At 41.4% G+C, this 27,971-nt stretch overlaps 1 protein-coding gene across 4 annotated transcripts; it reads left to right on the forward strand.

Annotated features, from left to right (window-relative positions):
- Positions 1-40: 40 nt before the first annotated feature.
- Positions 41-27,969, forward strand: PROSER1 (proline and serine rich 1). Of its 4 annotated transcripts, XM_064504906.1 has the most exons (14): positions 41-913; positions 4,669-4,734; positions 5,412-5,480; positions 5,928-6,022; positions 7,904-7,997; positions 8,507-8,617; positions 9,289-9,372; positions 10,099-10,177; positions 20,418-20,513; positions 20,642-20,686; positions 22,949-24,713; positions 25,122-25,164; positions 25,385-25,532; positions 26,272-27,969. In XM_064504906.1, the coding sequence occupies exons 1-13, from the start codon at positions 869-871 to the stop codon at positions 25,502-25,504; spliced, it is 2,712 nt and encodes a 903-aa protein (XP_064360976.1). In that variant the 5' UTR covers positions 41-868; the 3' UTR covers positions 25,505-25,532; positions 26,272-27,969. The 4 variants fall into 4 exon arrangements, with proteins under 4 accessions (XP_064360976.1, XP_025964179.1, XP_064360975.1 ...); XM_026108394.2 differs by lacking the exon at positions 25,122-25,164; XM_064504905.1 differs by lacking the exon at positions 25,122-25,164 and having other exon boundaries at positions 41-206.
- The last annotated feature ends 2 nt before the right edge of the window (positions 27,970-27,971 follow it).

Below are 27,971 nucleotides of genomic sequence, written 5' to 3' on the forward strand. Positions count from 1 at the left end.
TGGGCTGCCCGGGCAGTGCCTGCCCCGCGCCGAGCGACGGCCCGCGCAGAGGCATGTTAAAGGGTCCGCGCCGGCAGCCAGCGCTGGGGCTCGGCTTCGGCTGAGGTTCACGAGATTTCTATGCGGGCATCGCGGTGGCTGGCCGGCAGGGAAAGGCCCTAGGGAGCGCTCGCGTCGTGATGTCATCTCAGCGCGCCGGCGAGGAGGTAGGACCGGCGGTCAGGAGCGCCTGGTCGGTGGCTCGGGTGGTGCGGCCCCCCCCCACCCTCTCCGTCCCGGCAGGCCCGGTGGTCGCGGCAGGGCCGGCCCGGCCCGGCTTCCCCGCCCCGCCCCGCGCTCGCCGGCGGCCGCCCGGGAGCGCCTCGGCCTCTGCGGCCGCCGGTAACAAAGGGTGGCGGCGCGGCGCGCCATGGGGGGCGGCGGCGCCCCGCGGGCGGGTGCGGGCCAGCCGCGCCGCGGCGCCGCGTGCTGAGGAGCGAGCGAGCGGCCCTGCCGCCGGGCGGCCCGCGCCCCTCGCTCGTCCGGGCGGCCGCGGCCCTCCTGCCCGCGCCGGGCCATTGCTGCTCCGCGTCCCGGCCGCCAGCTCTTCCCCTGCCGGCGCCTGCAGCCCCAAGCGCGCAGGCGGCGACCGCGGGCGCTGCCGAGGCGGCGGGCAGCGCCCGGCCCTCCGCCTTTGTCTCCGCATTGCAAAGGCGCCAGCGCTAAATTCCCGGGTGCCACGGAGAGCTTAAGCCACCTTTTGTGCCCTGTTTTTTTTTCTCTTGATGGAATATATATTTTTTCCTCTGTATTCTTACAAATACTTTAAAGTATTTGGCCTGGATTTTTTTTTCCTGTTTAAATACGTGCATTGACAGAACTAATAAAGATGGATAAGAAATCATTTGAAACCGTGCTGGATGAAATTAGAAAGGTAACTTGTTTTGCATGCTGGTTTTAATGGTTTGGTTGCAGGTTGTTGTGGTAGATGGACATACTATTTCAGGTGTTCATTTGCTTTACTGCTCACTTGAAAATTGAATAAAGGCTAAATTATTTCTCAGTTTGAAGAACTGGAATATGCAGGTGCTGCCAGAAGCTGGCCTTCCTTTATCAGATACAGTGTACGGCTTTGCGTGATATGCTTGCTGTCCTTGAGGCTGTTGAGCAGACAATGAGATGCAGAACTGTTATGGTTTGTAAAAACCTAATCAACTATATTTAAATATTTCTAGCACAAATAAAAGGACTTCTTTTAAACTATCAGTGGAATGTTCCATATATATATTGGATGATTGTAAAATTAAAGCATGGAATTGAAAGATCTGAGATATGCATTGTATTTCTTGCTCTTGGCCTGTCCGCTAAAGGTCACTCTTCAGATTTCATGTCTCATTTAACCTTCACTAGTCTGTTTGTTTTTAGTTGTCCTGAATAACAACACATTCAGGAGCTTTTTAAGTTCCTGATCAATGCCTTGTTGGAAAGTCGAACACTTTTGCCCTGTGATGGCTGTGTATATACAGGATAAGTTTCAAGACGAGCCAAATGCTTGCAATGATAAGACAGGCTGCCAGACTCGGGTCATTCATAAGGTTCTGTAAGAGTTTCAGATTAATGATATTATGGAAGTTGAGATGATTAAGTTGATCTGTCATTATTCTTGTGTGTTATTTTCTTGTCCTCTCAAAGCACTCTTGATGTGTTTCTTCTGAGTGCACGTCTTTGGCTCAAACCATTTTTGTTTTCTCAGAAGACTGAGACAGTCTAGCTGTTAGCACTGACCTGACAAAATGCAATTGGAAGATGCTAGTATGAAGTAACTGGTTTGTCATGGCATTTTCATATCAGTTCTGAAGAATAAAAGACAATAACAAAATATGGCTTTTTTGCTTCATATGACTGGAGAAGTTAACTTAGCTGAGGTATCCACCTTATGTATAATGGTTCAGGAGATGCACATTTAAGATGTGGGAGGGCTGAGTTCTAAGCTGTCCCTTGCTCTCCTTGTTTGAAGCCACATCTTCCACCACTCAGGAGCATGCACCCACCTTACCCCAGAATGTAAAATCCTGGGGTTTGAACCATTCTCTGAATTCCAGTTATACCTCTCCTGTTGGAAAACTCATTGAACAAAATAGCTACTTGGGGTGGGAAGCAGAGAAGCAAATCTGGGCTTCCTGTTCTCTGGCAGATGCTCTCATTCCTTTCTGCATAGAGGCCTGTTTTTAACAGGAAACCTGGAAATTAGTTCTTGGGACAGTCCGTCCCCCCGCCCCCCCCCCAACTGCTGAGATGGACAAGGAGATGGAAGAGAACTTTGAGGGGAGTTGGAAAAATGTCTGGATCCTTCAGGCCCTCTGAAATTAACTATCTTAGATGAGAAGTAAAAGCCTAGAATGACATATTTTGCTATAGTTGAAATGTTAAGCAGGGATGACTTAAATCTCACAAAAGAACAGTTGTATATCCTGTTAAACCTTTCTTGATGTGAATTTGAAGAACCAGTTAGCAGTAAGATTGCCTTATGGCAGAGATGTAACCCTTTACCGTTTTTCTAATGGATATTCTTACTATGATGGGTTGTCTAGGAGAGGCCAATCTGCTTTGTCTGGAGTTGGGTGCTCCAGAGAAGCTTCTTCAGTTTCAGGCTGAGATGCCGTGATAGATGCAGTTGTAGTGTTAGGCCTCAGAAACATACTGAGGGATGAGCCACTTCTGCACAAAAGCCCCGGTGATGAGCCTTTGTTATCCCAACTGCTCTTACTAGCATTTTTGCATAAGGTCATTGTCACAAATTCTCCTTTGTAAAACAAGTATGTGCCATTCTCTGTAATAGGTCAGACTAACAATTTCCTAAGCCAAAGAAATTTCTGGGTGTGTTCTTTCCTTCCACTAAGATCCCTTAGGGAAAATATGGGGAGAAATCAAGAAACAACTTTCACGTGACATATTTTCTCTAAAAATTGATGAACGGGGGAAGTAATGTTTCAGATATTACTACTACTGCACTGCAGTGCTTAAATTCTCCTTACAACTAATAAGTACTTCAGACAAAAGATTTTCTTGACATGTAATTTTAGGCAATTGTACTTCCTGTATGTGGTCTGACTGTATTCCTATAAACCAAACTTACTGTTAATCCTTAATACTGTGCTCTGTTAGTACTAGCTCTGCTGCTAACGTTTCTGCTGCCTAAAGTTCATTTTCCAGATACTTATTTTGTATCTTTGTGATTAGGTCTTTGTTTAAACTTAATTTCTAGCCCTGCAGTAAAACCTTTTTTCTCTTGTTTGTAGGTAATCATGTTGGTATGCTCCATTTTCAGTCTTACTGTTAGTAGGAAAAAACATTGATTAAATATCTTAATATGCAGCTTAGTTCCATCTTTCCCCATGTGTATTTGTGATTATTAATAAAATAAAATATTTTCTTTCATAAATGTACATAGCAGAGCTTTCTGTTTGTGTTCTTGTTATGAGTCATTCAATTGTTAATTTAGGGAGTAAGAGTAACTTCAGCTTTGATGAAGAAGTTGCTATATGAGATACTAGACTTTTTCCTAAATAAGTGAAAAGAAGAAAGGAAGAGAACAAAAAGAGCATGAAGAGAGGTGTTTTTTACCCTGTGACTTCAGCATTTCTGGTAGTCTCAATCTCTTAATGAGACACAAAAGAAGAGGTTTGCCTAGGACAGTATGCAGGTGGTTTTCTGGGTACCCATGCTGTTCATAATCAGATTGCGGTGAGGGAGAACAGCATGTCTGTCAGTGTGGAGTGACAAGGTAGGGGAGGCAAAAGAATATAAAGGGGCTTTAGGTCTATACAGTGCAGTTGGGAAGAAGACGGAAATGGGTGTGGTGGGTGAAGCGGGGAGAGAGGGTGATTTGAGAATAGCTAGTGTGGGAGTTATCAATGGATGAGGGCCCTGCAAACTGCGGAGAGGAGGGTGTGTGCCAGTTAAAATGGTCAGTTGAATTCCTGCCCTATCTTTATGTCCTTTATATGTGTCAGTGAGCTGGGTGTGAGGTGAAGCGGGAAGCCCTGGCTATTGCATGGCCCATGTGGTATCAAAAGAACTATATCTTGCTGCAAAGTCAAAAATGGTGGTCAGTACTGCATTAGACTACTCTGCTTCCTTTGTTTTGTATGATTGCATATTAAGTAAGGTTCAAGCTATTGGATGGTGTTTGATAATACAGCATCACCCTCTAGGGCAAGCTTTTCTCATACAGCTGTCTTTACAGACTTCGTACCTAGTCTTTTCATAAATTCATTGAAATAAGATACTCTGCTGATTATTTTATGGGAAACGTATGAAAATACTGTATGAATAATGACCTGTATTATCTTGTTTAACATAAAGCTGGTATAAACTTTAGAGGCAAAGGGAATGATGATGACGATGTTCTTTTATTATAACTTTAAGCCAAAAAACAATGTGAAATGAAGCAAAAAAGAGTAGCTTTTTTTTCTAACAGAAGAATTAAACGTCCTCGCTCTGCTTTTTATTGTTCACTTAATTGTCTATGGACTGTCCTTTGACAATTCTTAGAAATATTTCAGTGTAATTGATGCAAATGTTGTTTTGTAAGATCAGACATTTTTTAGATTAATAGATTTGTCTAGCAGATGATTGTGCTATAATTCTTGAGGGGCTACTTATGTGTCTTTTCCCTCTGTCTTTTAGGCTGTATTGACTGAGTACAAGCTAAAAGCTATTGAATATGTTCATGGATACTTTTCAAGTGAACAGGTAAAAGTCAACACTGACTTGGGGTAAAGGGAGCTCTTGGTTTTGTGTATCCAGTAATACAGAAAGGCATTCTCTTTAATCTTACTCAGATCGATCATGTTTACTTTTTTTTAATTAACTGAAGAGATTTAAATCTACATTGTTATATCAGTATTAATCTGCTAAAAGTAGTTATAAATTATTTTTTTTATGTCATCATAACTATTACATTTTAGCTCCTCACATGTGGGGAAAATTGTTCATCACAGAATTTGTGATTATTTTGGATGTAGTTTCTAAACGACTGTGTAGTAGCAGGTATCCAACTATTATTTTGGCACTATGGAGGTCTTTTTTGTTTGTTTGGTTTTTTTTCTTTATATGTGTGTTTGGTTGCCATATTGTTTGAGATAGTGAATATTTCTAAGCTTTTGTGAGAAGACTTTTTAATTTTAATACTGTGGCAGCAGTTAGGCACATACACAAATATATATTAAAGTAAGTATCTGTTTTAAGTATTTCTGTAGAAAAAACCTTTATCTCATAAGGCAGGATTTTTAAGGGCTTACAAGCAAAAAGAACATTAGCTCCTCGTATGCACTGATGTGTCCATCTGTGACATTTGATTACATTTTAGCATACATTAGCATAAATTTTGAATCCACATAAAGGATTAATTGAAGTCCTTTCTGTTGCAGGTTGTTGAGTTACTGAGATACTTTTCCTGGGCTGAACCACAGCTCAAGGCAATAAAGGCTTTACAGCATGTAAGTTTTTGTAATATAACCTTGTATTTGCCTTCTTAATCTGCCTTTAATTTTGTAATGTATACTTATCCAACTGATGTGTCCACCCTTTAATCTTCAAGCTTTCCTATTCTCCCCTTTCTTTTTCAAAGGTATCATAATGAGAGACATCGTACTTCTAAACAGGGTATCTCTTCTTACTGAAGTATCTTTTACCTTCCCCTGTATCACAAGAACAGTTACCTGTTGTAACTATTAATAACTTTTCTGTTTTCTGTGTCTTTTGGCAAGTGCTTTTTAAAGTTGTTTGCTCAGCATTTAGCACATAGAATCTCCTTCCCAGTGAGAGGGAGATAATATTAAACACTTACTGCAGTACATGATATGAAGCTGTTACTATGTTGCATTATGAACTTAAAGTATTGCCTTGTTTTATGTAAATGTTTTTCTTTCTTGCTTACTTGTCAGAAAATAGTGGCTGTTCCAGCATCAAAAATGGTGAATATTCTCAACTGTTTCACATTCAGTAAGGACAAACTTATTGCCCTAGAAATCTTAGCTTCGTAAGTATCTCTCATATTTCCTTAAGGTGTAATTGTTGTGTTTATTAAAGCTGGAGTATGTAAGACTTAAGATACTTCTAGAAGAAAGCACTTTGACCAGTTAAGGTGAAGTAGAACTCTTTACTCAGAATTGCAAATTCATTACCAATAGGGCTGTAAAAAAGAAGAATAAGAAGTGGATGTGTAAAATTCCAAAATTCATCTGAGTCTTGAACATTGTGCTATGCAGGCTTCTGCCTGCTGGAAATCTGCCACTTCAGCAATGTTTTTAAACTGGACTCCCCAGTCTTTAAAAGAATTAAGAGGTCCTTAAGCTTATTTCTGTTCAGTGAAATGTAAAAGGCTTGAGATCAGAGTGAGTAAGGCTGTAGCTGTGTAGTCTGTGCATTAACCCTTTTGCATTTTAAAAGCTCTGTAAAAATTGTATTTGTGAAAATTAAGTGAATACTTGCTTTAAATTGGCACATTTGACTTACAGATCTAATGTCTATAAAATTTTTATAGCTATTTTTAATGTCTGCTTACACAGCAAGTTGTTTTTTATTGAACATAGCTCCTTCAAAGGATCTGGCGTTTACATCTATTTACGTTAGAACCCTTCTGATTTATTGTATGAATGAAGGGTGGATGAGTGTGTGGTAGTTGAGTTTTTTTGTTTAGTTTTTTTTTTCTTTTTTGGTATAAAGCATGTCTGCCTTGCATATGAACTACTGTTTATCACAGCCAGCTCAAACATTTTGGGGCATATAAATTCATATATATTTCTGTAAATAAGTAAGACTGAGGGTGTAGACATGGTCTTGCTTTTCGAGTTGATCTGTAGGAAGCTGTGTGAATGCTTCTAATCTGTTTTAGTCCAAAGCAAACCAGGTAGCCTAAAGGAATTTCAGCAACACATTAAACTAACACTCTTCCTTGAAATGAGATTAGAGCACATAGGCTGATTAGTTACTGCTCTTTAGCTGGTGGGGCCGTGCATGTGGCAACTTTTTAAGCTGTTGAGTTTCTGCAGTGCAAGAGCACAAGGGAGTCATTATGAAATAAAAATCCTAACCCATGTCTTTGTACTTACTTTGTAAACAAAACTAGAGAAGAGAGCTGAAATTACATCCACATTTTAATACCATTCTTTAAGGTGTTTTACATGGCTTTGTTCAACATTCTGCTGATTCCATTTCTTCTAATATTTTCCTCCATTGAGAAGTTCTCCTTTAAAGGGCTGTACTGTAGTTCCAGCAGCTTGGTGTGGGGACAGAGAGAGGACATTTGACAGCAATAAAGGTGCTGTGGTCAGAGTTTTGAAGCAGGTGTGTAGAATCAGGCATTGGGCTACCTATTGTGTTTGCAGATTTTGTTTTTCTCTTAGGTGTGTCCAGCATTATTTTGGGGAGAAGAGCAAGGAGAAGGGAAGGTACTTTTTGGAGCTATCTGAAGAGTTTCATTAGCATTGCAGAACATGGGAAGAATTGCAAGGAGTTTATCTTTTTCATTCTGAAGTAAATAAGAGACAGTGGCAAACCTCGTCGCTGCTGTTTTTCTGCTGTGCTGGGAATTGTGTGCTAGAAGCAATTAGCGCTTTCTAATGAACTGCTATGATGCAAAATTCATTTTGCCAACATGGTTATTTTTACTATAAAGTCTAGTCATTGTCCATTACTTTGTACTGATAAGTAATCCTAATACCATGTTTCACTTACAGGTATGAGGTCCATATTTAATTAAGCCTGAGGTTTTTACTTTAATAATGAAAATGTTATGATGTGAACTTACTATGTTCTGTTGGGTACTGTTTGAATAAATGTTATTTGTTTTTCTATAGTGCATTATTTCTGGTAAGCATATGAAATAATAGTAATCATTTGTCAATATCTTCCTTTAAAGCAACATTGTTGATGCTCAGAATTATCGCCTTATTGAAGATCTGTTCAGAATTAATATGTCAGAGAAGAAAAGATGCAGAAGAATACTTGAACAGGTATTCAAGATACTTTAGTTTTCTTCATTCTTTAAAATACAGTATTGTTTCCATCCTTATGGTCATGGCAGGTTGAAGACTTACCATGAGGGCTGCTAGAAACTGCTGGTGAAAGACAACCTGAAAGAGACAGCTGCAAAAAGAGAAGAACCATGTAATGCACGTGCAAAGAAGAGAGACGGTTGTCTGGAATCAGGATCAGATGGCAAAAGGGACATAGACATGTAACTAATGCTTAGGGACACAGTCTGAGTTTGCTTTGAAGAACACCAACTGTTTGCAACTAAGTTTTGTAGAAGCAGAGATGGGCTGAGTTATTCAAAATGAAGGGGACTTTGGCAGGCTCTCAGGAGGAGTATCTGGGAAGATATGACATCCAGGACAGACAAAGCTTTGGGTTGTTTTGAATAGATGGATTAATGCAGTCTAAATGTCATGAAATAGTAATTCATTTCTTTAAAACATTGAATTTAATAGCAGATAATATATTTTCTTTGATTATTTTGCAGGCTTCAAAAACAGGTTGTAAGGCTCCTCATGCTATGATATCATCCTGTGGCATGATTCCAGGCAACCCTTATCCCAAGGGCAAACCAAGCCGCATAAATGGAATTTTCCCAGTAAGCATGATCATTTGCTTGTGCTTTTCAAAGCATTCTTGATTTAGGATTAATTATAGTGTAATCAAACCAGGATTCATATACGTGGAAGGAGGAATGGAATTAAAAGCAATGTTTTTTTCCTTGAATTACTTCATTTTGTGTTCTTAGTCAACCTGCATTATTTTTATTTGCATATTCTTCCTGTGCTGCTTTGTGTGAAGATTACTGCATAAATAAGATATTGTTCATATATGGAAAAGACTGTAAACTACAGCTATATTTGGCAGAATGAGGGAAACTAGAGGTTTAAAGAACCTTAATAGTAGGTAGGTGAGATGACCTAATATGGTCACTATGGTACTACTGTTAATCCTAGTGTAGTTTTTGAACAACCATGTTAAATATTTCTTGTGAATGCTCTGAGAGCCAAAAATACAAGTTATGGTGAAACATGGACTGTTTAATACACATCCCTTTACAAAAGCACAATATTATAAACCAAACTACTGGAATGCTCTTACTTAACATTTTACAAGCATAGAATGCACCTTTTTTTCTGAACAAACATGATTAAGTATCACCTTCAGAATATCCAGAAATTTGACTGTAATTTAGAAATAAGGCAAATATGCAAGAAATTCTGTAGCAAGTTTTGCTTCTAAAAGTAATACTTAATTTTCTTATTTCAGGGAACTCCTATCAAAAAGGACACAGAAGAATGTACTAATGAAGGAAAGGGAATAGCAGCCCGTATACTTGGACCATCCAAACCAGTATGTCTGATAAATAAATAAATGAAACATTAAGAAAAAAAGTACAATCAACAACCGAATTCGTAAGGCTTTTTATGAAGTGCTGTTATGTTAGAGGAAGACTGTAGAATAGCGATTTAAGCAAAACTTAACTTCTATAACAAAGATAATATTCAATGATACAGTATTTCTGTATGTAACTTGAGTAGAATCAAGCTTTAGTTTATATCCTTGGGAAATACGACTCTCTTTAGTGGATATAATATGCTGGCATTCGAGGGCAGAATTTAAATCAGAGTAGCAGAAGAGAAAACTAAAAGCAGTTTCAGTAGTCCATCATGAGCTAGTGGAAGTGTTAGATACAAATTTATGCAAACTTTGTATCACAGTCTCTGAGGGTTTCCCACATAAAAAATACATGCATCTTGAAAGCTTGAATTAAGGGGGTGCCTTATGAGGAAGTTCTTGTTTCTCGACAACACAGCTGATTTATATTTCAAAAATTTTAATCGTGGGACAAACATTCACTGAATCTGATACTACTTCTACCGTGAGTTCAGAAGGAGTTAAACATTTATAGCCACTGTAGCAATTATGATGAAATTTAATATCATAATATTTTTCTCATGAAGAACAACTATCTGTGCAGTATCTGAATGTTAAATTTCTGTTTGAGAAACATTAGGTAATGCTTTCACTATTGCTTCTTCTGTTTTTTTTTTTGTTGTTGTTTTGTTTTTTATGTAGGCTCCATCAACCTACAATCCACACAAACCAGTTCCATACCCCATCCCACCATGTCGGCCACATGCAACTATTGCACCAAGTAAGCTTCTGTGTGTTTTAGCTTGATGCTACCGTTTCATCCATTTGCCTTTTAAGTAAAGAGTGTCTAGTGTCAGTTTCTCTGACCATGATCATATATGAAATTGGCTTGTGCTCCCTAAGCATGCTCTGGGTACTAGTTTCTACTTCTTCCTGTCATGACTGCAGTGTTAATAAAATGAGGAATATATTGGCTTTTTTTTTCCAACATCCACATTGTTAAGAAAACTAACAATTCTGCTGTGACCACAAAGTGTTTCATGTATGGGAGGCATTATGCATATAAGACAAGACTAGGGCTGTGTTGTTGCACTAACCTTTGACTAAGGTTTGGGCTTTGGCTTGACAAGTCTGTTGGCCTGTTCGCTTTGTGCCAAATTTAGGATGTGGTCAGGCGCACCTAAATTAGATGGTAATATATACAGACTTGCTGAAGGGCAGTAATCTGTTTCTCAATTGCCTGCAGTAAATTATCTTCACTTTCTCTCCATTACAGTGGAACACAGCTCCCTAAAAGAAAAGTTTAGCCATGTAGACTTAAGTCTCAGAAGGGAGGTAGTGGTCGCAGTGTGCAGTGTTTGATTCTCTCTCTTCCTAGCCTTGTGCCTCAGGCAAGACTGAGCCTTTTTGCAAAAGCATCTTTTGTCTTTGTTCTGCTACATCAGTTGTTTGATTCCAGACATTTGTGGAGGAGAGTAAGGTGCTTAGCAGCATGTCTCTCATCTGCAGCTGGAATCCAGCCACCTAAATACTGTGACATGGATTTTGCTGGCAGTACTATTGAGTTGCCACTTATCTGGAAGAATAGGTTGGAGTACTTAACATAGTCAGGCTCTGGTGCAGCAGTTGAAAGCTATTTTAACCTTGCCATTCTGTATTGTATAACAAAGAGTTCTCTGATCTGGAAGCTTGCTTTTCATGGTGTTAGGGATTTCAGGGAGTTTTCAAGATACTTGATAAGGGGGGTTGCTAGAATTGGTTTGAGATGTTAACAGCATGGCTGTTGAAGGGTCAGTCATCTCACCAACTTGATGTTTACAAATGCTTTTGTAATCAGCTCAGAAAAATGGAAACTACTAGTGTCACGGCCTGAAAGGAGTCGTTCAGGACGACCTCCCTCCCCTTAGGACCAACAACCAAGTTCGTGATGCCCTTGGACTGAATTAAGGTGAAAATGACACCAGCCAACCAGTTTTAAGATTTATTAAGGCAAAATGGAATCAACTAACTAGACATGTCCCGAGTCACACGTTTAGGGAAAAAGAGAGGAAAAGGGCAAGAGAGAGGGAGAGAGAGAAAGACGTATCACCACCCGTGGATCCAGCGGCGTCCTGTTGGTCCTCTTCTTTTGGGAATCTCAGTGGCGGTGGGGGTCAGAGGGGGGAAGCTCCCGTCTGGTTGCGCTGGCTCCACTTGAGTTCTTCAGTTGTCGCAAGCAAGCAAGCCCCCATTCACAGAGTCTGCAGTTTTTATAGGTTCTTGCCCCGCCTCCGGGAGGTGCTTCCTCGCTTCCCATGCAGATTAACCGTCATGCGCAGTCCGCCCTCTCGGAACCTTCCAGAAATGGGCTGGGGCATCTGGGGGTCTCCTGCTCATGCGCAGATGGCAAGTGTCGTGCCCTAGAGACGACCTTCTGCCCTTTTCGCGCCCTTTTTACCCCGTGCAGGTGCACGAGGTTGTTTACCTCGCGGACAGCTCCTGGGGCACCTTGGCAGCAGTGGCTTTGCAGCAGCAGCAGCAATGTTGAGACAAAACCGCATTTAGTACCAGTCCTCTACACCACCTCGTGTCTCAACATTGCAGCTTGGCAGCAGGAAAGAGAGAGAGAGAGAGAGAAAGCAAGGAAGCAAGGAAGGAAGGAAGGAAGAGATAATTAGGGACAGGGGGAAGTCGCAGGAACAACATAGGTTTGGGTAAAAAATAAAGTGCTTAAACAGAGGTCTTGCTCAATGCAAGCTTATTCCTTAACAACTTCAACAACATTTAACTTTACAAAACAGACATCAAAACTGAGTTAATGAGGTAGGATTGTTAGAACAGGCATAAAACAGCTGGCAAATGCACTGTGGAGGTCAATATGCAATTTCCTCCTTCAGGAGAAACTGGGAAATAGATGGGTACTGTGGTTGGCCACGGCCAATGGATGGCACGGATTTTCTTTATGCCGTCCGGCAAGGTGGTAGGAACAAATTGCATATTTGACACAACATGTCCGATTAATTGAACAAAGCAAGGAATTATACAAGAACATTAAGGCTGCAACTGCACCTAACAAATACAATATTAACTGTTTCACCCACGGTGCCCCCAGTAACCAGGACTACAAATCGCCACTCCAGCCATTCCAGGTTTGGACGAGGACGTGGGCTATTTTTCTGATATCTTTGGTTAACTGGAGAACTACTTCGCCTACATCATCTATTTCCAAACAACAGTTAGGAATATTTAATTTCCCACACACTTCTCCCTCTTCAGCTAACAGGTAATCTAAAAACCATGTGGTGCTGAAGGATTGCCGTGCGCATCTGTTGGGATTGCCAAGTTAGAAGATCTATCGTGTCAGCGGTTTTGTTGGTAATAATTTCTAGAGCCGCTTGTAGTCTGATTATTTCCCCATTTTTGCGTCCCGCCCAAATTTCCCTTAATGGATCGCGTCTTACAGGCAACACTTCTGTCTCCAAGGTTATCATATACCTTTATGCCTAACCGAGGTCCACTTGTTTCTGGCAAAAGGAAAAACAAAGGTCTGATAATCCCTATATAACAAATTCCCAACCACCCCGTGGGTAAAAATGTATATGCTGTGTGCCTGCATATCCAGTAATGCCCCTTCTTAGCTCCAATGCCCTGAGCAAATGGCCCGTTTATCCCTGGTGGGAATTGAAAGTAAGTTGCATCTCTGTTGCCCAGAGGGCTGAAGAAGGTGGTTGCCCCATCACCTATTCGGCCGGTACAATACCAAGCCCCAGAAGTGTATTCTGGTGGTAGGTTTGCCATAGCACATATAAGCACATTAAGACAAGAAGTATCTTTCCAACACAAGTTAAGAATGCCATTCTTGGCTGTTGTGTTTTCAACAATAAAGCTAATTATGATCGCAGCACACAATTACAAAAAATGATAAAAATAACTGTTATAACTACCACAGGTAGTATCGTTGAGGACACTCAAGCTCAACATAAGACAAGTCTTCTTCCCCAGTGCCCTCTTCCTTTTACATTGTTGACCTAAAAGGAAGGGAGGATCCACCTGGCATGGATTCTATGATCTTTCCCATGGGCATCAGTAGCTACCCATGCATACAGATTTTTTGAAGCTTTTAGTACTAGAGGTATTTGTCCCACAGTGGGTAAGTCCACTAGAACCGGTTGTCCTGGGTAATACAAGGGATTCCTCGGTTTCTTATTCTCCCCAGTCCCAGGTAAGAGGGATGGAGGATTAGGGCAAAAAGCAGCGAGTCTGGGGCAGCCATTTACTCCCCATCGTCCATTGACTTTAGTTACTGCATCAGATATTCTTCACGCCCATCCGGGATTGTGCAGTTTTAGGGTTCATTTTAAGAGTCCATTTGTACGTTCTACAATACCGTTTGCCTGGGGATAATATGGGGCATGGAAAATCCATTGTATCCCTTCATCTCGTGCCCATTCTTGGACTACTCCGGCAGTAAAGTGGCTACCGTTATCTGATTGGGTAACTCTGGGTTTAGGAAAAAAACTAAACCATGATTTCAGACTGTTCACTGTATATTCCGCTGTTGCTCACGGGACAGCTTCAGCTTGGGTTAATCCTGAAATTACCTCGACTGCTACCAATACATGCCTCTCCCCTTCTGAGAGGTGAAAAGGGCCAATGTAGTCTACTTGCCAAGTGTCCCACAGCCCCTTACTGTCTCTTAAGTGTAGGGGTTGGTCCTTGAGAGGGTTATGTTCCCCTAACCGTATACAGCATAGGCTGCATGCTGAGATAACGATGTTACATAGCTCCCTGGTCACAGACCATCCCCTGCTGACTGCCTCTTTATAAAGGTCTTTACTTCCAGAATGGTCTCGTTTAACATGCAACCATTCTAACAGATGTTCCCATTTTTCCCCCTCTGCTTCTGCCGCTAATGTAGCTAGATGGGTTAGCGAATCTACTTGATTGTTCAAGAGGTGAGCGGGGTGGTTTCCTGTTTGGTGTGCAGCTACCCATCCTACTAGGAAAGATTTCTGTTTGGCAATGTTGAGGATTTCTTCCCATTTCTCTCGTTGCCACACTGGTACTCAATTAACTTCCCACTGGTTTTGTTCCCAGAATGGGAGCCATTCAGTACATCCCTTGAACACAGCATATGAATCGGTGTAAATGAACACTGGGTTCTGTGTTTTCTGCTTCTCGCTTTATCACACTCCAAACTGCTATCAACTCTCCTGAGCACTCCCCTCCCCTCCCGTTACTATCCGGTCTCCTGAATCAACATGCAGTGCTACTGCTCGGTATTTCCAGACCTTACCTTCCTTCTCTTTTGGAAGAGGCATCAGTAAACCATACATTTTTTAGTTGGGATTCAAAAGGAGGAGCAGGTTTTGTAACAGAAGGAGGTGGTTCCTGATCTGGGTGATGAGGGGGTGCATCCTGTATTTGAAGCATCTTAGGTGTACCCTCCTCTATCTTGTGTGTATGGCAGTAGTGATCTAACTGCGCATACCACTTCCTTACTGTTTCTTGTTGTGCAGCCCCCACAGGCAGTGGAGTCCCAGCTGATACTGGCTTCAAGACCTTAAAGGGTCCTCTTAAAATAATTGATTGCTGTCCTATGACTTTTTCAGCTTCTTGCAAAGCTAGGCTAACTACGAAGAGGCCCTTCTCCCAGGCAGAGTATCGCTTCTCTGCATCTTTGAAACTGTGTGAGTAAAATCCTATGGGGCGAGTCAGACCTTCAGGCCCACATTGCCACATACATATAGATAATCCATGAATTGCAACACCCCACTCAATATGGAGTGGATCTGTTGGATGTATTGGCCCTAAGGCTTGATAAACCCCAGCCTCAAAAATTAACAATTCTAAGGCTTCCTCATGAATTGGGGTCCAATTCCAGATAGCCTTTTTGCATGTCAAATCATATAAAGGACATGCTATGATGAAAAAATCTGGAATGTGTTTTCTCCAAAATACCAGCAGGCCTAGGGCATGTTGTAACTCCTTCTTATTTTCAGGCATCTTTACTTGTTCAAGGGAAGTTAAAGTCTCAGGGGGAATACATACTGTTTCTCCTCTCCACCAAATGCCTAGGAATTTCACCTCAGAAGAGCGAGGCTGTGTCTTTTCTGTCAGAATTTGGAGTCCTAAACTTTCCAAATGGTTAACTATTTCAGATTGGGTTTTTCCTACCGCAGTGGCATCAGAGCCGCCAACCAATATATCATCAGTATATTGATATACTTTGACCCCTTTTTCAGGCATGATTTGAGCAAGCTCCTGTGCCAGTGCGTGGTGGGCAATGGTTGGTGAGTGGCGGTATGCCTGGGGGAGACGTGTAAAGGTGAACTGCATGCCCTCCCATGTAAAAGCAAAACGATCTTTATCTGTTTCCTGCAAGGGAACCATAAAAAACATGTCTTTAACATCAATGGTTGCTAAAATTTGATGGGCTTGCTCCTGTGTAGTTGCAATCAGTTCAGCTATATTAGGCACAGCAGCTGTTAAAGGACCTGTATTGGCGTTCAGACGCCGATAATCAATTGTCAATCTCCACTTTCCGTTTGGTTTACGGACTGGCCACACAGCGGAGTTATAGCATGAGTGAGTGGGAATAATTATCCCCTGTTCTTGTAATTCAGTTATTACAGGGGCAGTTCCCTTCCTTGCTCCGAATGGCAGAGCATAGGGTTTGACATTGACTATTTTTGAAAGAGGAAGTGCGGGTGCTGACTGAAGCAGCCTCATCGAGGCTACAGGGAGTCCGAACGTCCACTTTTTTCCTCCCGAGTCTACCCAGGCATGGCCTTTTAGTAGGTCAAGTCCCATAATATTTGTTGGCAAATCTCCTAGTATCATTGTGGTTTCAACTGGAGATTCATCACCTGGCAGCGAGCATTTAACTCAGGCTGTCGGTTGTGGTTTAGAGTTACCAAAAACATCAGTGACCCAGATCGGTTTCTTATCGGCCACTATCCCATTGTTATCAGCAATATCCTTTCGAAGAGCTGAGATCTGGGCCCCAGTGTCTACTAAGAAAGTAACTGGAGTTTTAAAGGACCCTAGTGGGAAAGTTATCAACAAGTCTCCTCTGCTGTTTTCTGTGAGCCTCCTTAAGTGGACCCACTGGCCGTCCCCAGCTCACTTAAAAGGGATGGCTCAGGGGGTTTCCTGACTCCGGGGTTTTAAAATCAATCACATTAATTTTCCGGGCTGCAGATGGGGTTACTATTCTAGGTTCTTGGAATAAGGGAGGAGGATCTTTGGGGTTTGAGGAAGATGGGGTTCCCCTTATCCTGTCCCAACCTCTTACCAAACCTTCCAGGTTGGGAGTTGGTAACCTATCCATGACTTCTCTGGGAATTCCCTTTGAAATGCCTTCTGCCCATAATAATTGTCTCCTGCTATCTGTCACCCATACCGGTTTCCCAGGATGTGGGTGTTGCAGTGATTTATATTGCCTCCCAGTTTCCTCAACTCTTATTTCTGCTTTATGCTTTGTTTCTCCCTGGCCAGTGAATCCCATACGCCTTTCGTAATTAATTAGCTCCTGTGCCACCTCCCCCCAAGTCATGTCAGGGGAGCCTCCCCTTCCCCTCGGTCAGGGAGTTCGTAATCGGTCTTGCAGCTGGATAGCATATAGTTTTAAGGCATCAGGAAGTCCCCTGATCAGAGGATGTAACCTCTCAGGGTCTGCCACACACTGCATGGGGGAGGGCTGCTGCAGAAGCAGCAAACAGTCATGCATCAATTGGAGGCAAGCAGTTTTCTGCACACTTTCCAGAATGTGGCCCGCTGTGGGTGTTTTAATAGAAAAAGGGTCTCCTCTTTCCATTGGGTCTCATCCTCCTGCCCAGTAGGCTACCCTCTGGGTCAAGGACCATGGTTCCCTATTATCTTTTGTGGTTAGAAAGACTCCGGGTCCCCAATATACTCTAGCTTCATCTTCACTCAGCAGAATGCCATCCCTCCCCCCTCCCCCCGGTGAGGGAGACTCTCCACACATACTCAGTTTCAGTTTCCCGGGAGTCCCAGGAGTATTTTTCCTGTATTTTAGCCAAGTCCTGAGGGGAATAGGGGATAATACGCATGGTATGTTGTTGAATACCCCCCTGACCATTACCAATGGTTTCAGTTTTAATCAAGGGTCTCACCACTACGTTCCCATCTCCAGGATAAAAGGAATTCCTGCTCTCTTCTAATTCTTTAATTGGATATATAGATTTTAGATAAGATGCCTGTTTTCCATCTAGTTCAGCCAAATTTGAGAATCCCTGTTCACTATCATCAAACCCCCACCTGTTTTCTTCCAATTCAGACAGCAGGATTCTCTCTCAGTCTAGTGAGTCCGGTAAGATTATTTGAAGCCGCTGAATATGGTTGCGCTCAGCAGCGAGTTGACTTTGCAAGTTTCTAACCTGTTCTCGCAAGGACTCAATTGTCTCTTTGGCTCCACTCTGGGAATTTCTTATGTCTTCTCGCAAGGACTCAATGGTCTTTTTATCACTTTGCCTCCTCGTCCAGGCAGCAATTAGTGCCACCCCTAAACACCACAAACTGTTGCCCGAGCCATACCAAGAGACAGCAGGGCTTTATAGCCCTTCAAATTCTCAAAAAGAGTATTATCCTTCATTGTCACATCCTCTGTAGTCCAAACTGTTCAGCCTACTGTGGGTTTACGTACCCAGTGTGTATCTTTACAACAAGATCCTCTGTCCCCGCTCCTGTCAGGCACTTCCCAAGGAAGGGGCCACGGTAAGGGTCCCAGTCCCTTTTGGTAGGTTCAGTATCTCAAGGGCATCCTGCCGACTACGCCAATTTTAAAATGTCACGGCCCGAAAGGAGTCGTTCAGGACGACCTCCCTCCCCTTAGGACCAACGACCAAGTTCGTGATGCCCTTGGACTGAATTAAGGTGAAAATGACACCAGCCAACCAGTTTTAAGATTTATTAAGGCAAAATGGAATCAACTAACTAGACACGTCCCACGTCACACGTTTAGGGAAAAAGAGGAAAAGGGGAAGAGAAAGGGAGAGAGAGAGAGAGAAAGACAGATATCACCACCCGTGGATCCAGCGGCGTCCCGTTGGTCCTCTTCTTTTGGGAATCTCAGTGGCGGTGGGGGTCAGAGGGGGGAAGCTCCCGTCTGGTTGCGCTGGCTCCACTTGAGTTCTTCAGTTGTCGCAAGCAAGCAAGCCCCCATTCACAGAGTCTGCAGTTTTTATAGGTTCTTGCCCTGCCTCCGGGAGGTGCTTCCTCGCTTCCCATGCAGATTAACCGTCATGCGCAGTCCGCCCTCTCGGAACCTTCCAGAAATGGGCTGGGGCATCTGGGGGTCTCCTGCTCATGCGCAGATGGCAAGTGTCGTGCCCTAGAGACGACCTTCTGCCCTTTTCGCGCCCTTTTTACCCCGTGCAGGTGCACGAGGTTGTTTACCTCGCGGACAGCTCCTGGGGCACCTTGGCAGCAGTGGCTTTGCAGCAGCAGCAGCAATGTTGAGACAAAACCACATTTAGTACCAGTCCTCTACAACTATTGACTAAAATAAGCTGAGAAAATCTGATGCTTCGTGACTTAGGAAAGACTTTCTCTCCAATGAGTGTAAAGAAAATATGTAGACTAGCTCAAATTTATATTAGATGAATCCTATAAAAAATAAGTTAGAGCACAAAATTTGGCCTTTGAGTAGACCTCAATACTAGCAGATTTTAGAATACGAAATAGCTTTTGAGCTCCTGGGGCCTTATTAGGCTGTAAAATAGTTTTTAAAAAGTCCCTTGTTAATGTGGAACTGATGATTTACTTGAATCCAGCTCTTAAATGAGTTATGTTTCATTAGGAGGTCAAAACCTTATTTCAAAGTGGGAACAGATTTATTTCTATTGCTTTTAGCTACTGCAAGCATTTTATTTATATATGCGTGGATACGTGTGTGTGTGTGTATACACATATCTATACAAACACACACATATATGTTTAAGGAGATTGTAGTTACTGACCTGAGACTATTTAACTTGATTGTTTTTAAGTAACGATCAAAAACAATGGCAGTGATGTTTAGTTTTGTCTCATATATAAAAAACATCTATGTATAACATCAACCTGGGTGGCACAATGATCATTAATTACTTGTTTGAATTTGGATCATGAGTTGTCATGGCAGAAATCTAGCTTTAGGTAGTTCTGCTATAAAAGTATGAAATCAGAAAGGAGTTTTGTATGGAATATTACTGCACTTTGAATATTGTTCATACACTGCCTTTTCATAGGAAGCATAAATTTGTGTATGTTTAAAATGCTTGTTCATGGGAAGCATAAATTCGTGTATATTTAAAATGCTTGTTCAGGCCCTTTGTTGTATATGTATTATGGTTATTTAAATTCTGATCATGTTCTTCAGAACTGTATACCATAGCTATAGAACACTGGTTTGAGTTACCCTAAAGAATAAGAGGGAAAAAGTTATCTTTGGTATGTCAAGTACAATAAATGTTTTATATCAAAGTCATCTGCTATCCCCCTTCAGTTTCTTGATATTTAAAGAGATATTGAAGAATGATAGGCTAAGTATTCAGTGTGCACAGAGCTGGGACATTTTCTCTTAATTTTCTGACTAGTATTGGAAGGCTGGTAGGTGATCATTGGTATGCATTTGTGTCTTTATTTTTAAAGGCTTTAACATTAAAGGAAGGGTTGCAGGAAAAAGAACGAATACTGCTGCAGACACTCCAAATCATTCCTCTCCCTCTGAGTTTTTTAGCCAAAATGGAACTAAAAGCAACAGAAGCCTGGCTTTTTCAGGCTGTTTCAAAGCACAGCACTAAAATTTTAGTTCTTGTTTGGTTCTGCTGTTAAAAATGGTTAGAGAACTGTCCTTACTTGGATCACAATGCATGTGACTCGGGCACATTTTGACAATAGCCTGGATAATAAACTCCGGCTTTTTTGTGAAGGAATATTTTACAACCTTGAAAATACTCTTTTAAAGAAAGATACTTCCTGGTTTATTTAGATGTGGTTTTTTTTGACAACAAGGTGTATGTTGCATTTGTTTTCAGGTGCTTACAACAATGCTGGCTTAGTTCCAATGGCTAATGTCATAGCTCCAGGCTTACCAGCACCACCACCATACACTGCTAATCAAGTTGTACCAGGTAAAGCATGCATGACTTTAAAAATTTTACTAGTGTCTTTTTTTTTTCCTCCTCCATTGTTGTGAAAGGATCATTCTCTGCTGAAGTTCCACCTTCTTTTAAATAACTGCCTGCTGTTCTCTGTTTAGAAAATGAAGACCTTTCCAGCCAGGCAAAATCTTCCCAAAATCAAGGTAAATTGCACATCTGCAGGGAGATTGTGTTCTCACTGTAACTTTGTTCAGAAAATGTAAATAGCTTTTATTTCTTTAGAGGGATTTTCATAATCATCTAAGTATTTAACTGCTATTGGAGTAAAATCCCTTGAGAGTTAAGGAAAAAATCGTCTCAGGCATTGGGCACTTTGAGGTATTGAAACACTAAAATCTGGCCTTTTGAGTTAGTGCATTAAAGTTTTCTGTTCTTAAGCATCTCTCTATATATTTGAGATATCATGTAAAAGCTAAAGCAAAATATGTTTTGAAATGTAATGCACTGAAGCACTTCATTAGTATCTCTGCAGTTGTTAAAACACTGGACTTCAGTCTATTTGAAAACCCATTCATATTTTTATTTCATATACAAGTTGCATTGGAAAACTTACAGTACAAATGGGCCAAACGGATTCTTTGTTTCTAGTTTGTTGAAATCCAGATGTAGAATGTCTTACTGCAGACTGTTACATCTAACTGTATCCTTCTGCACTCTCTTAAAACTATAATTCTTTTTGCAGAAGAGAGCGGTTGGTTTTTTTGGTCTGTATTTGGGTAGTACTTAGTATACTGGGTTTTGGTCTTGGGGTGATAGTGATACAAATAATAATAAAATCCCATGCTGAACTACTTTTACTTGCTTTGATAAGACTTTGTTACTTTTGACAAATAGAAACTGAGGAACTACTGTATATTAAGTCAGGCATTCTAGCAAATATCAAAATTAGATAAAATGACCATGTTAAGTTTAGAGCCTGTAAATATTTCTATGAGGGGGGAAATTTGTTTTGTTTTGTCTTTCCTCCATTATGTCCAGGGATGGCTCTACAGGAACATTACTATTTAAAGACTCACTTTATGCATATATACCATTTATGTGCTTATGCATGTATTTACAAGGTAGTTTATAGAAGTAAATGAATACAATGTAAGAGAGAGAGATTCAGTAATAGCTCTGGGTTCTATTACAGCTGCATTTCTTTGGTAGCTATTGTTGCTGTCAGGGTTAAGAACTGTGATCTTCAGGAGATTCTTCAATTTGGAAATGGGATGAGGTAGGGAAAAAGTCCAGAGCAATCTGAGTTCAGCTTTTTGAAAAAGAATATGTAAAAGGAAGTTGTTTGCAAACTGCCTGGTTTTACAATTTTAGGATACAAAAAAGAAGAGTTTGTTGTATCAATTTAGGTCCAGGTTTTTAAAATTTGTGTTTTTGTTTTCGGAGTGTGTGTGTGTGTGTGTGTGTAGAAATTGGGCAGGAGCACATAGTTATGAGTGATGTTTGTCTAGTTGGATCAGTGATTTGTTTACAGTTGAGCATATTATTTTAAAAGTAAAATAAAAGATGAGAGTTGTTTGAAAGGAATGATTAACACATTCATATTCTGCAGGGAACTAGATATAAAGATATCAAAGTTCTTGACATGCCAGGGTCCTTAGATGCAGCTTTTCTCCATTAACGCTTACGTCCCCCTTAGCAGTGTGCCTTCCTGTTTTCTTACAGCTTGCTGTCTCTCTGACTTACTTTGTAGCATTGAGATCAGCTGATACTCATAGTGGCAGGTGCTTGCCTCCATCCTAGATGACTTCAGACTTCTAAAAATACTGTTTAATAAGCTGACATTGACACTTGACCTTACTATTGTATTGTGATGCATGAATTTAAAAGTGCACCTTCTTAGAATTAAAATATGAAGGAAATAGTGAGGAGAATGACCTGATTTTGGCAAAAGAAAAGTACTATCACTTGAAATTACCTTTCTTCAGTTGTTGACTAAACTCTGAAATCATGGTATGTTAAAATAGCTGGTTCTGAAGGAAATTCTGACCTTCAGTGAGAGTGAATGTAGAGGGGTCCCTGTGAGGCTGCTAGAATGTTAGATCTAGTTTGACTATGGCTAGATGTTAAGGATTAGAGAGAAGGTGTTTATCTATCACTTGGAGATTCTTACAGAGTATATTTGAGTATCTAAACTGTCTTGCATGAGATCATGAAAAGGTGACAGATGCTGTAAAGGGTTTTAAAGAGAAGTGGTAACCTACATAACGTACAACCTGTGTTATATGTTTGTACATACCTTTTTATTTTGCCTTCATAGGCTCTAGTGTGGGTTGTTTATATACAGACACTGTGTGTTAGCTATTGCCTATGTATCATATTTTGAAATACTGTATAAAATGTGTTTTTGTTGATTTCAAACATTTCTGACAGTTTCAAGTATTCTTACCAGTTTTGTTTCTTTGCAGCTTTTTCTGCACAAGCGAATCAGCTCTTTACTCCTCATGGTTCTAATCCTTCAACACCTGCTGCTACTCCAGTCCCTACCCCATCACCTGTCAAGGCAATAAGCCATCCATTAGCACCTGCAACTCCACTCATCCCTGGGATGAACATGTCTACCCCTGTCCTTCCTGTTTTCCCAGGACAGGTCTCCTCTTCCATCCATACATCTCAGCCATCAACCCCAACCCCTACTGTCATCAAATCCCTTTCATTGCCTGGTGTTCCTGTCACATCTGTTCACAGTGCAACCTCTACCCCTGTCCCTGCAGTTTTCTCTGGGCTGGCTTCTATACCCACTGCTACACCAGCTCCACAAGGTTCTTCCACACCGTGTGCCACACCTGCACCTAATGAAGCTTTTGCATCTGCTACTGCACCATTTGCTAGCCTCCCTTTTTCTGCAACCTCTTCAGTTGCTTCAGCTAATAATCCTGCTCCATTGTCATCAGTTTTTGCTGGCCTCCCTTTGTCCTTGCCACCCAATCCCCAAGGGATTTCTAGTCCTGTGCCCTCTACAATTGCTAATTCCCCTGCCACTACCATTCCTGGTTCACTTAGCTTGCCTAACCCAATTTTGTCTGTTTTAAAGGGATTTCTGACATCAAATGACACTTCATTAATCAATTCATCTGCTTTACCTTCTGCTATGACAAGTGAGCTTGCTTCTTTATCTGCCCTTGCTAATCAAAGCTCTGACCCTCCTGCTTCCTCTGTCAACAAATGTTATACTCCATCAGCCACCCCCACCCCACAGCGTTCCTCCACACCTGGACTGGCCATTTTTCCAGGTCTTCCATCCCCATCTGTGGCCAATTCTAGTTCCACTCCCCCGACATTGCCTGCACAGTCGCCTTTAACCACTTCACCGTCTGTTCTGCCAGTCAACTGTGGCTCCTCAGCCTCCCTCTTGCATGGCACAAGCCCTACTAATCCTGATCAGCAGCTCTCATCAGCCCCAGCTGCCACAGGTATCCCCACAGTTCTGGTCAAAACAGAACCCATGAGTCCTACCCTTTCAGCCTTCAAAGGTCCTTCTCATTCGGCCAGCCCTTCTCATGGCACTCTAGGACTGTCGGCACTTGGGCGTGCATACACTTCAGCAGCTTCAGTGCCAGTCAGTTTACCCAGTTCCCTAAATCCAGCGTTATCAGGTCTCTCCTCTTTGAGTGCTCCTTTAAACAGTTCCACTTCTCTGGCTTCCATTTCCCTTGCCCCACATGGCTCCCCTGCTCCCATTGCCCCTGTATTTAATGGACTTCCTCCTTTTACGTCTCTAACCAGTAACTTTGCTTTTACTGGTAATCCAGCACTTACGCCACCCGTCACTCTCCCAGGGTCTTTGTTAGCTACTCCGTCTACAACTGCTTCAGCTGTGTCTGCCCCTCATGTGAATACCACAGCAGCTGTACTCTCAGGACTCGCCGCCTCAGCAACAGTCTCTGCTCCACCCTTTTCGCTTAACTTGTCCAGTGCCGTCCCTTCCCTTTTTTCTGTCGCCCAGGGACCTCTGGGATCATCAAACCCATCCTTCCCTGGTTTTCCTGTCTCTAACACACCCTCTGTCACTCCTGCTCTCCCTTCTTTCCCTGGCCTCCAGGCATCTTCTGCAGTAGCAGCAGTTGCACCGTTGCCGGCAGCTGCCACAGCCCCATCTCCGGCTCCGGTCCTGCCAGGGTTTGCCTCGGCCTTTAGCTCAAACTTCAACTCTGCACTTGTTGCACAGGCTGGGTATGTTTCTGTTTCTGAAGGAGGTCAGAACCATTTCTTTTTCTCTGAGCAAAACACTGGTTTTACTTTAGGCGTAGACATTATTTTCAGTCATAGTTAGCAAGCAGAGTTAATTTTTTAAACTTCGTTCACCACTGGATTTCCACCTGTCTTTAGAAACTAATAGTTACTGAATAGATTGTCCTCCTCAGTAGTCCCAGTTACCACAGAGTCTAATCCCGTGAGGTGCTGAGTGACCTTATTTCCCAGATGAGTATACTTGGCACCTCCTAGGATTTTACAGGAATGGATCCCACATGGGCATCCATTGACACATCCAGGTCATAGCAGACAATATCCGAGATGTTACTATGATTTCAGGAAGTACTCAGCATTAACTTTCCTCTATGAAATTTTGTGTGCAAACAGCAGGCACAGCCGAGGTACAGAAACTTCTGACTTCCCTTCTCAGGTACATGTGTGTTCCAGACAGTCTTGACTTCTATGTGCATGAATAATTTGTAGGTGGATAGAGGCTGGGCTTCTGTTTGGAAATTCTAGCCTTTATGAGGTTTAGAAAAACAGATGCTTACCTAATTTATATAGATACAAGTTTATGTAGACAGAAACGTAGGATAAAAATAAGATACAGGTGTTCCTAATAACAGCTGTGTCTTGACTCATTCTTTCAGCTTGACTTCTGGACTTCAGACACCGGGAAATACAGTTTTTCCTGGTCTTTTATCTCTCCCTGGTATCCCCGGCTTTCCCCAAAGTGCCGCACAATCTTCCTTACAGGAACTGCAGCATAGTGCGGCTGCGCAGTCAGCACTACTACAGGTAACATGCCTATTTGTTAATACTGTTCTGCATTCAGTAATTATTGGAACATATACTTGGGTGTTAACTTTTTGGGATTCATGTAAATAAATAACATCCCTAGCCTGTTTGAGAACTGATTACAAGGCTGATGATAAAGAACAACTTGGATTAAACTTCTGCTGAAGGTCCTGGATGACCAATGAATGCGCAGAGCTTCTGGAGGTTATGAATGTGATTAAAGCCTTCTTGAAAATCTTGGTAAAATGATGAGCGGTTAAAGAAAAAAAGAAAGGAGGAGTAAGTAGAGTTTGTGTTAGATTTCTTTTAAATCTAGTGAATTGACCATCTAGTTGCAAAATATGGGGCTTAGTTCCAGTCTGAGCTTTGAATACTTAAAGTGGTTGTCTATAGAGATTTCTTTTACCTTAGGTCATGTGTCTCTCTGCACACAGATTTTCTTGAATTTGTTTCTGCTGGGGTTGTGCCTTTACCCTAATAGTTCCCACAGACACTGTAGTTAGGCAAGTTTGAGGTTACTTTAGATAATGTGTAGTTTTATCATGTCTCTTGCCTGTGAAACAACTTGTTTCTGTCCTTGACCTACCTAGGTTATTTGAAGCTATTATCAGAGTTTGTATTTGATAATTTAGATAAGTTTAGTCTACCTTGTGAGTGGGACTAGTATTTTGCCTGCAGTTTTACTTTATTTTGTTTGTTTTTATCAGTGCTGTTGCCTAACTTCTTTTCTTTCCTGAAGGCACATTCTGCTTCTGCTCTAGAGAACTATACAGCTCAGCCTGAAGGTTTTGCTAACTATCCATCAACACCAGGGACACCATTTTCTTTGCAGACAAGTCTACCCCAGAGTGGATGGCAATAAATACCAGATATTTTTAAAGACTGCAGTAGTTGCTTGACAGAGTCTGATCCTGCTCACTTTGAAGGCTGACAGAATTGCACTCCGCTTCAGCAGGAGCATGATCTGAGTTGGGGAAAGAAGGGGAAATATGAGAATAAAATGCTTCTGGGAAACTGTGTGTGTCAAGATGGCAAACCATGTCATGACTGCTTTTAACTGATTCAGGGTCTGATCCTGTGAATTGCTGAGAATCCTTGACTCTCTGTAGCTTATGAGTTCGATGTTTGTTTTTTTACAGGATTGGGAAGGTTCAAACAGACATATATGTAAATAGAGCAATTGGCTGTCAAACTGAATGGGGAGAACAGGTATACTTAATAGCATGTATAATTGCCTATCCTTCTGTTATGTTTTGTATGGTATATGTGGTTAATGTAGAACGAGATCTAGACTGAAATTAGATACTTAAAGCTGTTGGTGATCTTTAGTCTAGATGTACACCTTTTGTGTGTGCATGGATCAAGATCAGTTTATGGTTCTTAGGATCCTTTCATATGTGTGAGGATCTCCTGTTAGCATCACTAGTATGTCAAGGGGAGACTAGATCAGAGGGGTTTGGGGGTTTTCTTATGCTTTGAAATATTGTCATGGGCTTGCTGCTGAAGTGAGTACTCCACTGTCTGAATCTGAACAGGAAAGCTAGGAAATGATGCTGTACTATATTTGGATAGAAGTGGATTATGTCTTATTGGAGTATGGTTTAGCTAGCTGGTAATAGGTCTTTCCGAAGTACATAAAAGCCTTTTAATTCGTCTCTAGGATAATGTTCCATAACATCCTCCCTGCCCCCATACCTCTCCGTGAATAAAATAATTGTACTGCGGATAGGCTGCCTATCCGGCACTTTTGACTGCAGACTTTTGTGAATGTTTACAGACATGGGTCAAGTTCTTCTCTCTCTTATATTCACAAACCCACCGATTCTCTTTAAGCTTTTTGGCTCTAATCCACAGCTTGATGGTGCTTATGTTATCCTGTGAATATAACTGGGAGCAGAATTTGGACCATGGGATTTTTTAGTATTTTTCCTTGGAAAACGTACATGATTTTAAAGGCATATAGCTAAATTAACTGTATTGGTTAGGAAAGGTTATGATGCAGTATATAGAAAGGTCTTGCTTTGTTAGTGAAATTCAGTTGTGCACTCTTCTAATAATGTTAGTACCTGTGGCAATGTGTAAACACATCATTGAATATCATCTATTTAAGATAAACTCTTGATCGTGTTTTAGAGACAATAGAGATGAATGATATTCAATCCTGTGATTAAATTAAAATGTAGAGGATACTATACTGTAGAACAGCTTTGCACCTAGCTAGAGTTTTACTTTTTTAAAGATGAATTTTGCTGGGAGATGTTGCTAATGTATTTTCTTTCAAGATGTGAACAAACTTTTTTAGAACGTTAATGGAAATTCCTGTATTGCTTTTTAACACAATTTTTTTAAATAAAAAGTTTACAGTCATGGCACAAAGGCTTTGCTGACTATTTACCTATTTGCTTATATAACAGATGAATAAACTTCTTTTTACTAAGA

This window comes from Dromaius novaehollandiae, chromosome 1 (assembly GCF_036370855.1).
Source record: "Dromaius novaehollandiae isolate bDroNov1 chromosome 1, bDroNov1.hap1, whole genome shotgun sequence".
In the NCBI taxonomy this organism is placed as follows: Eukaryota; Metazoa; Chordata; class Aves; order Casuariiformes; family Dromaiidae; genus Dromaius; species Dromaius novaehollandiae.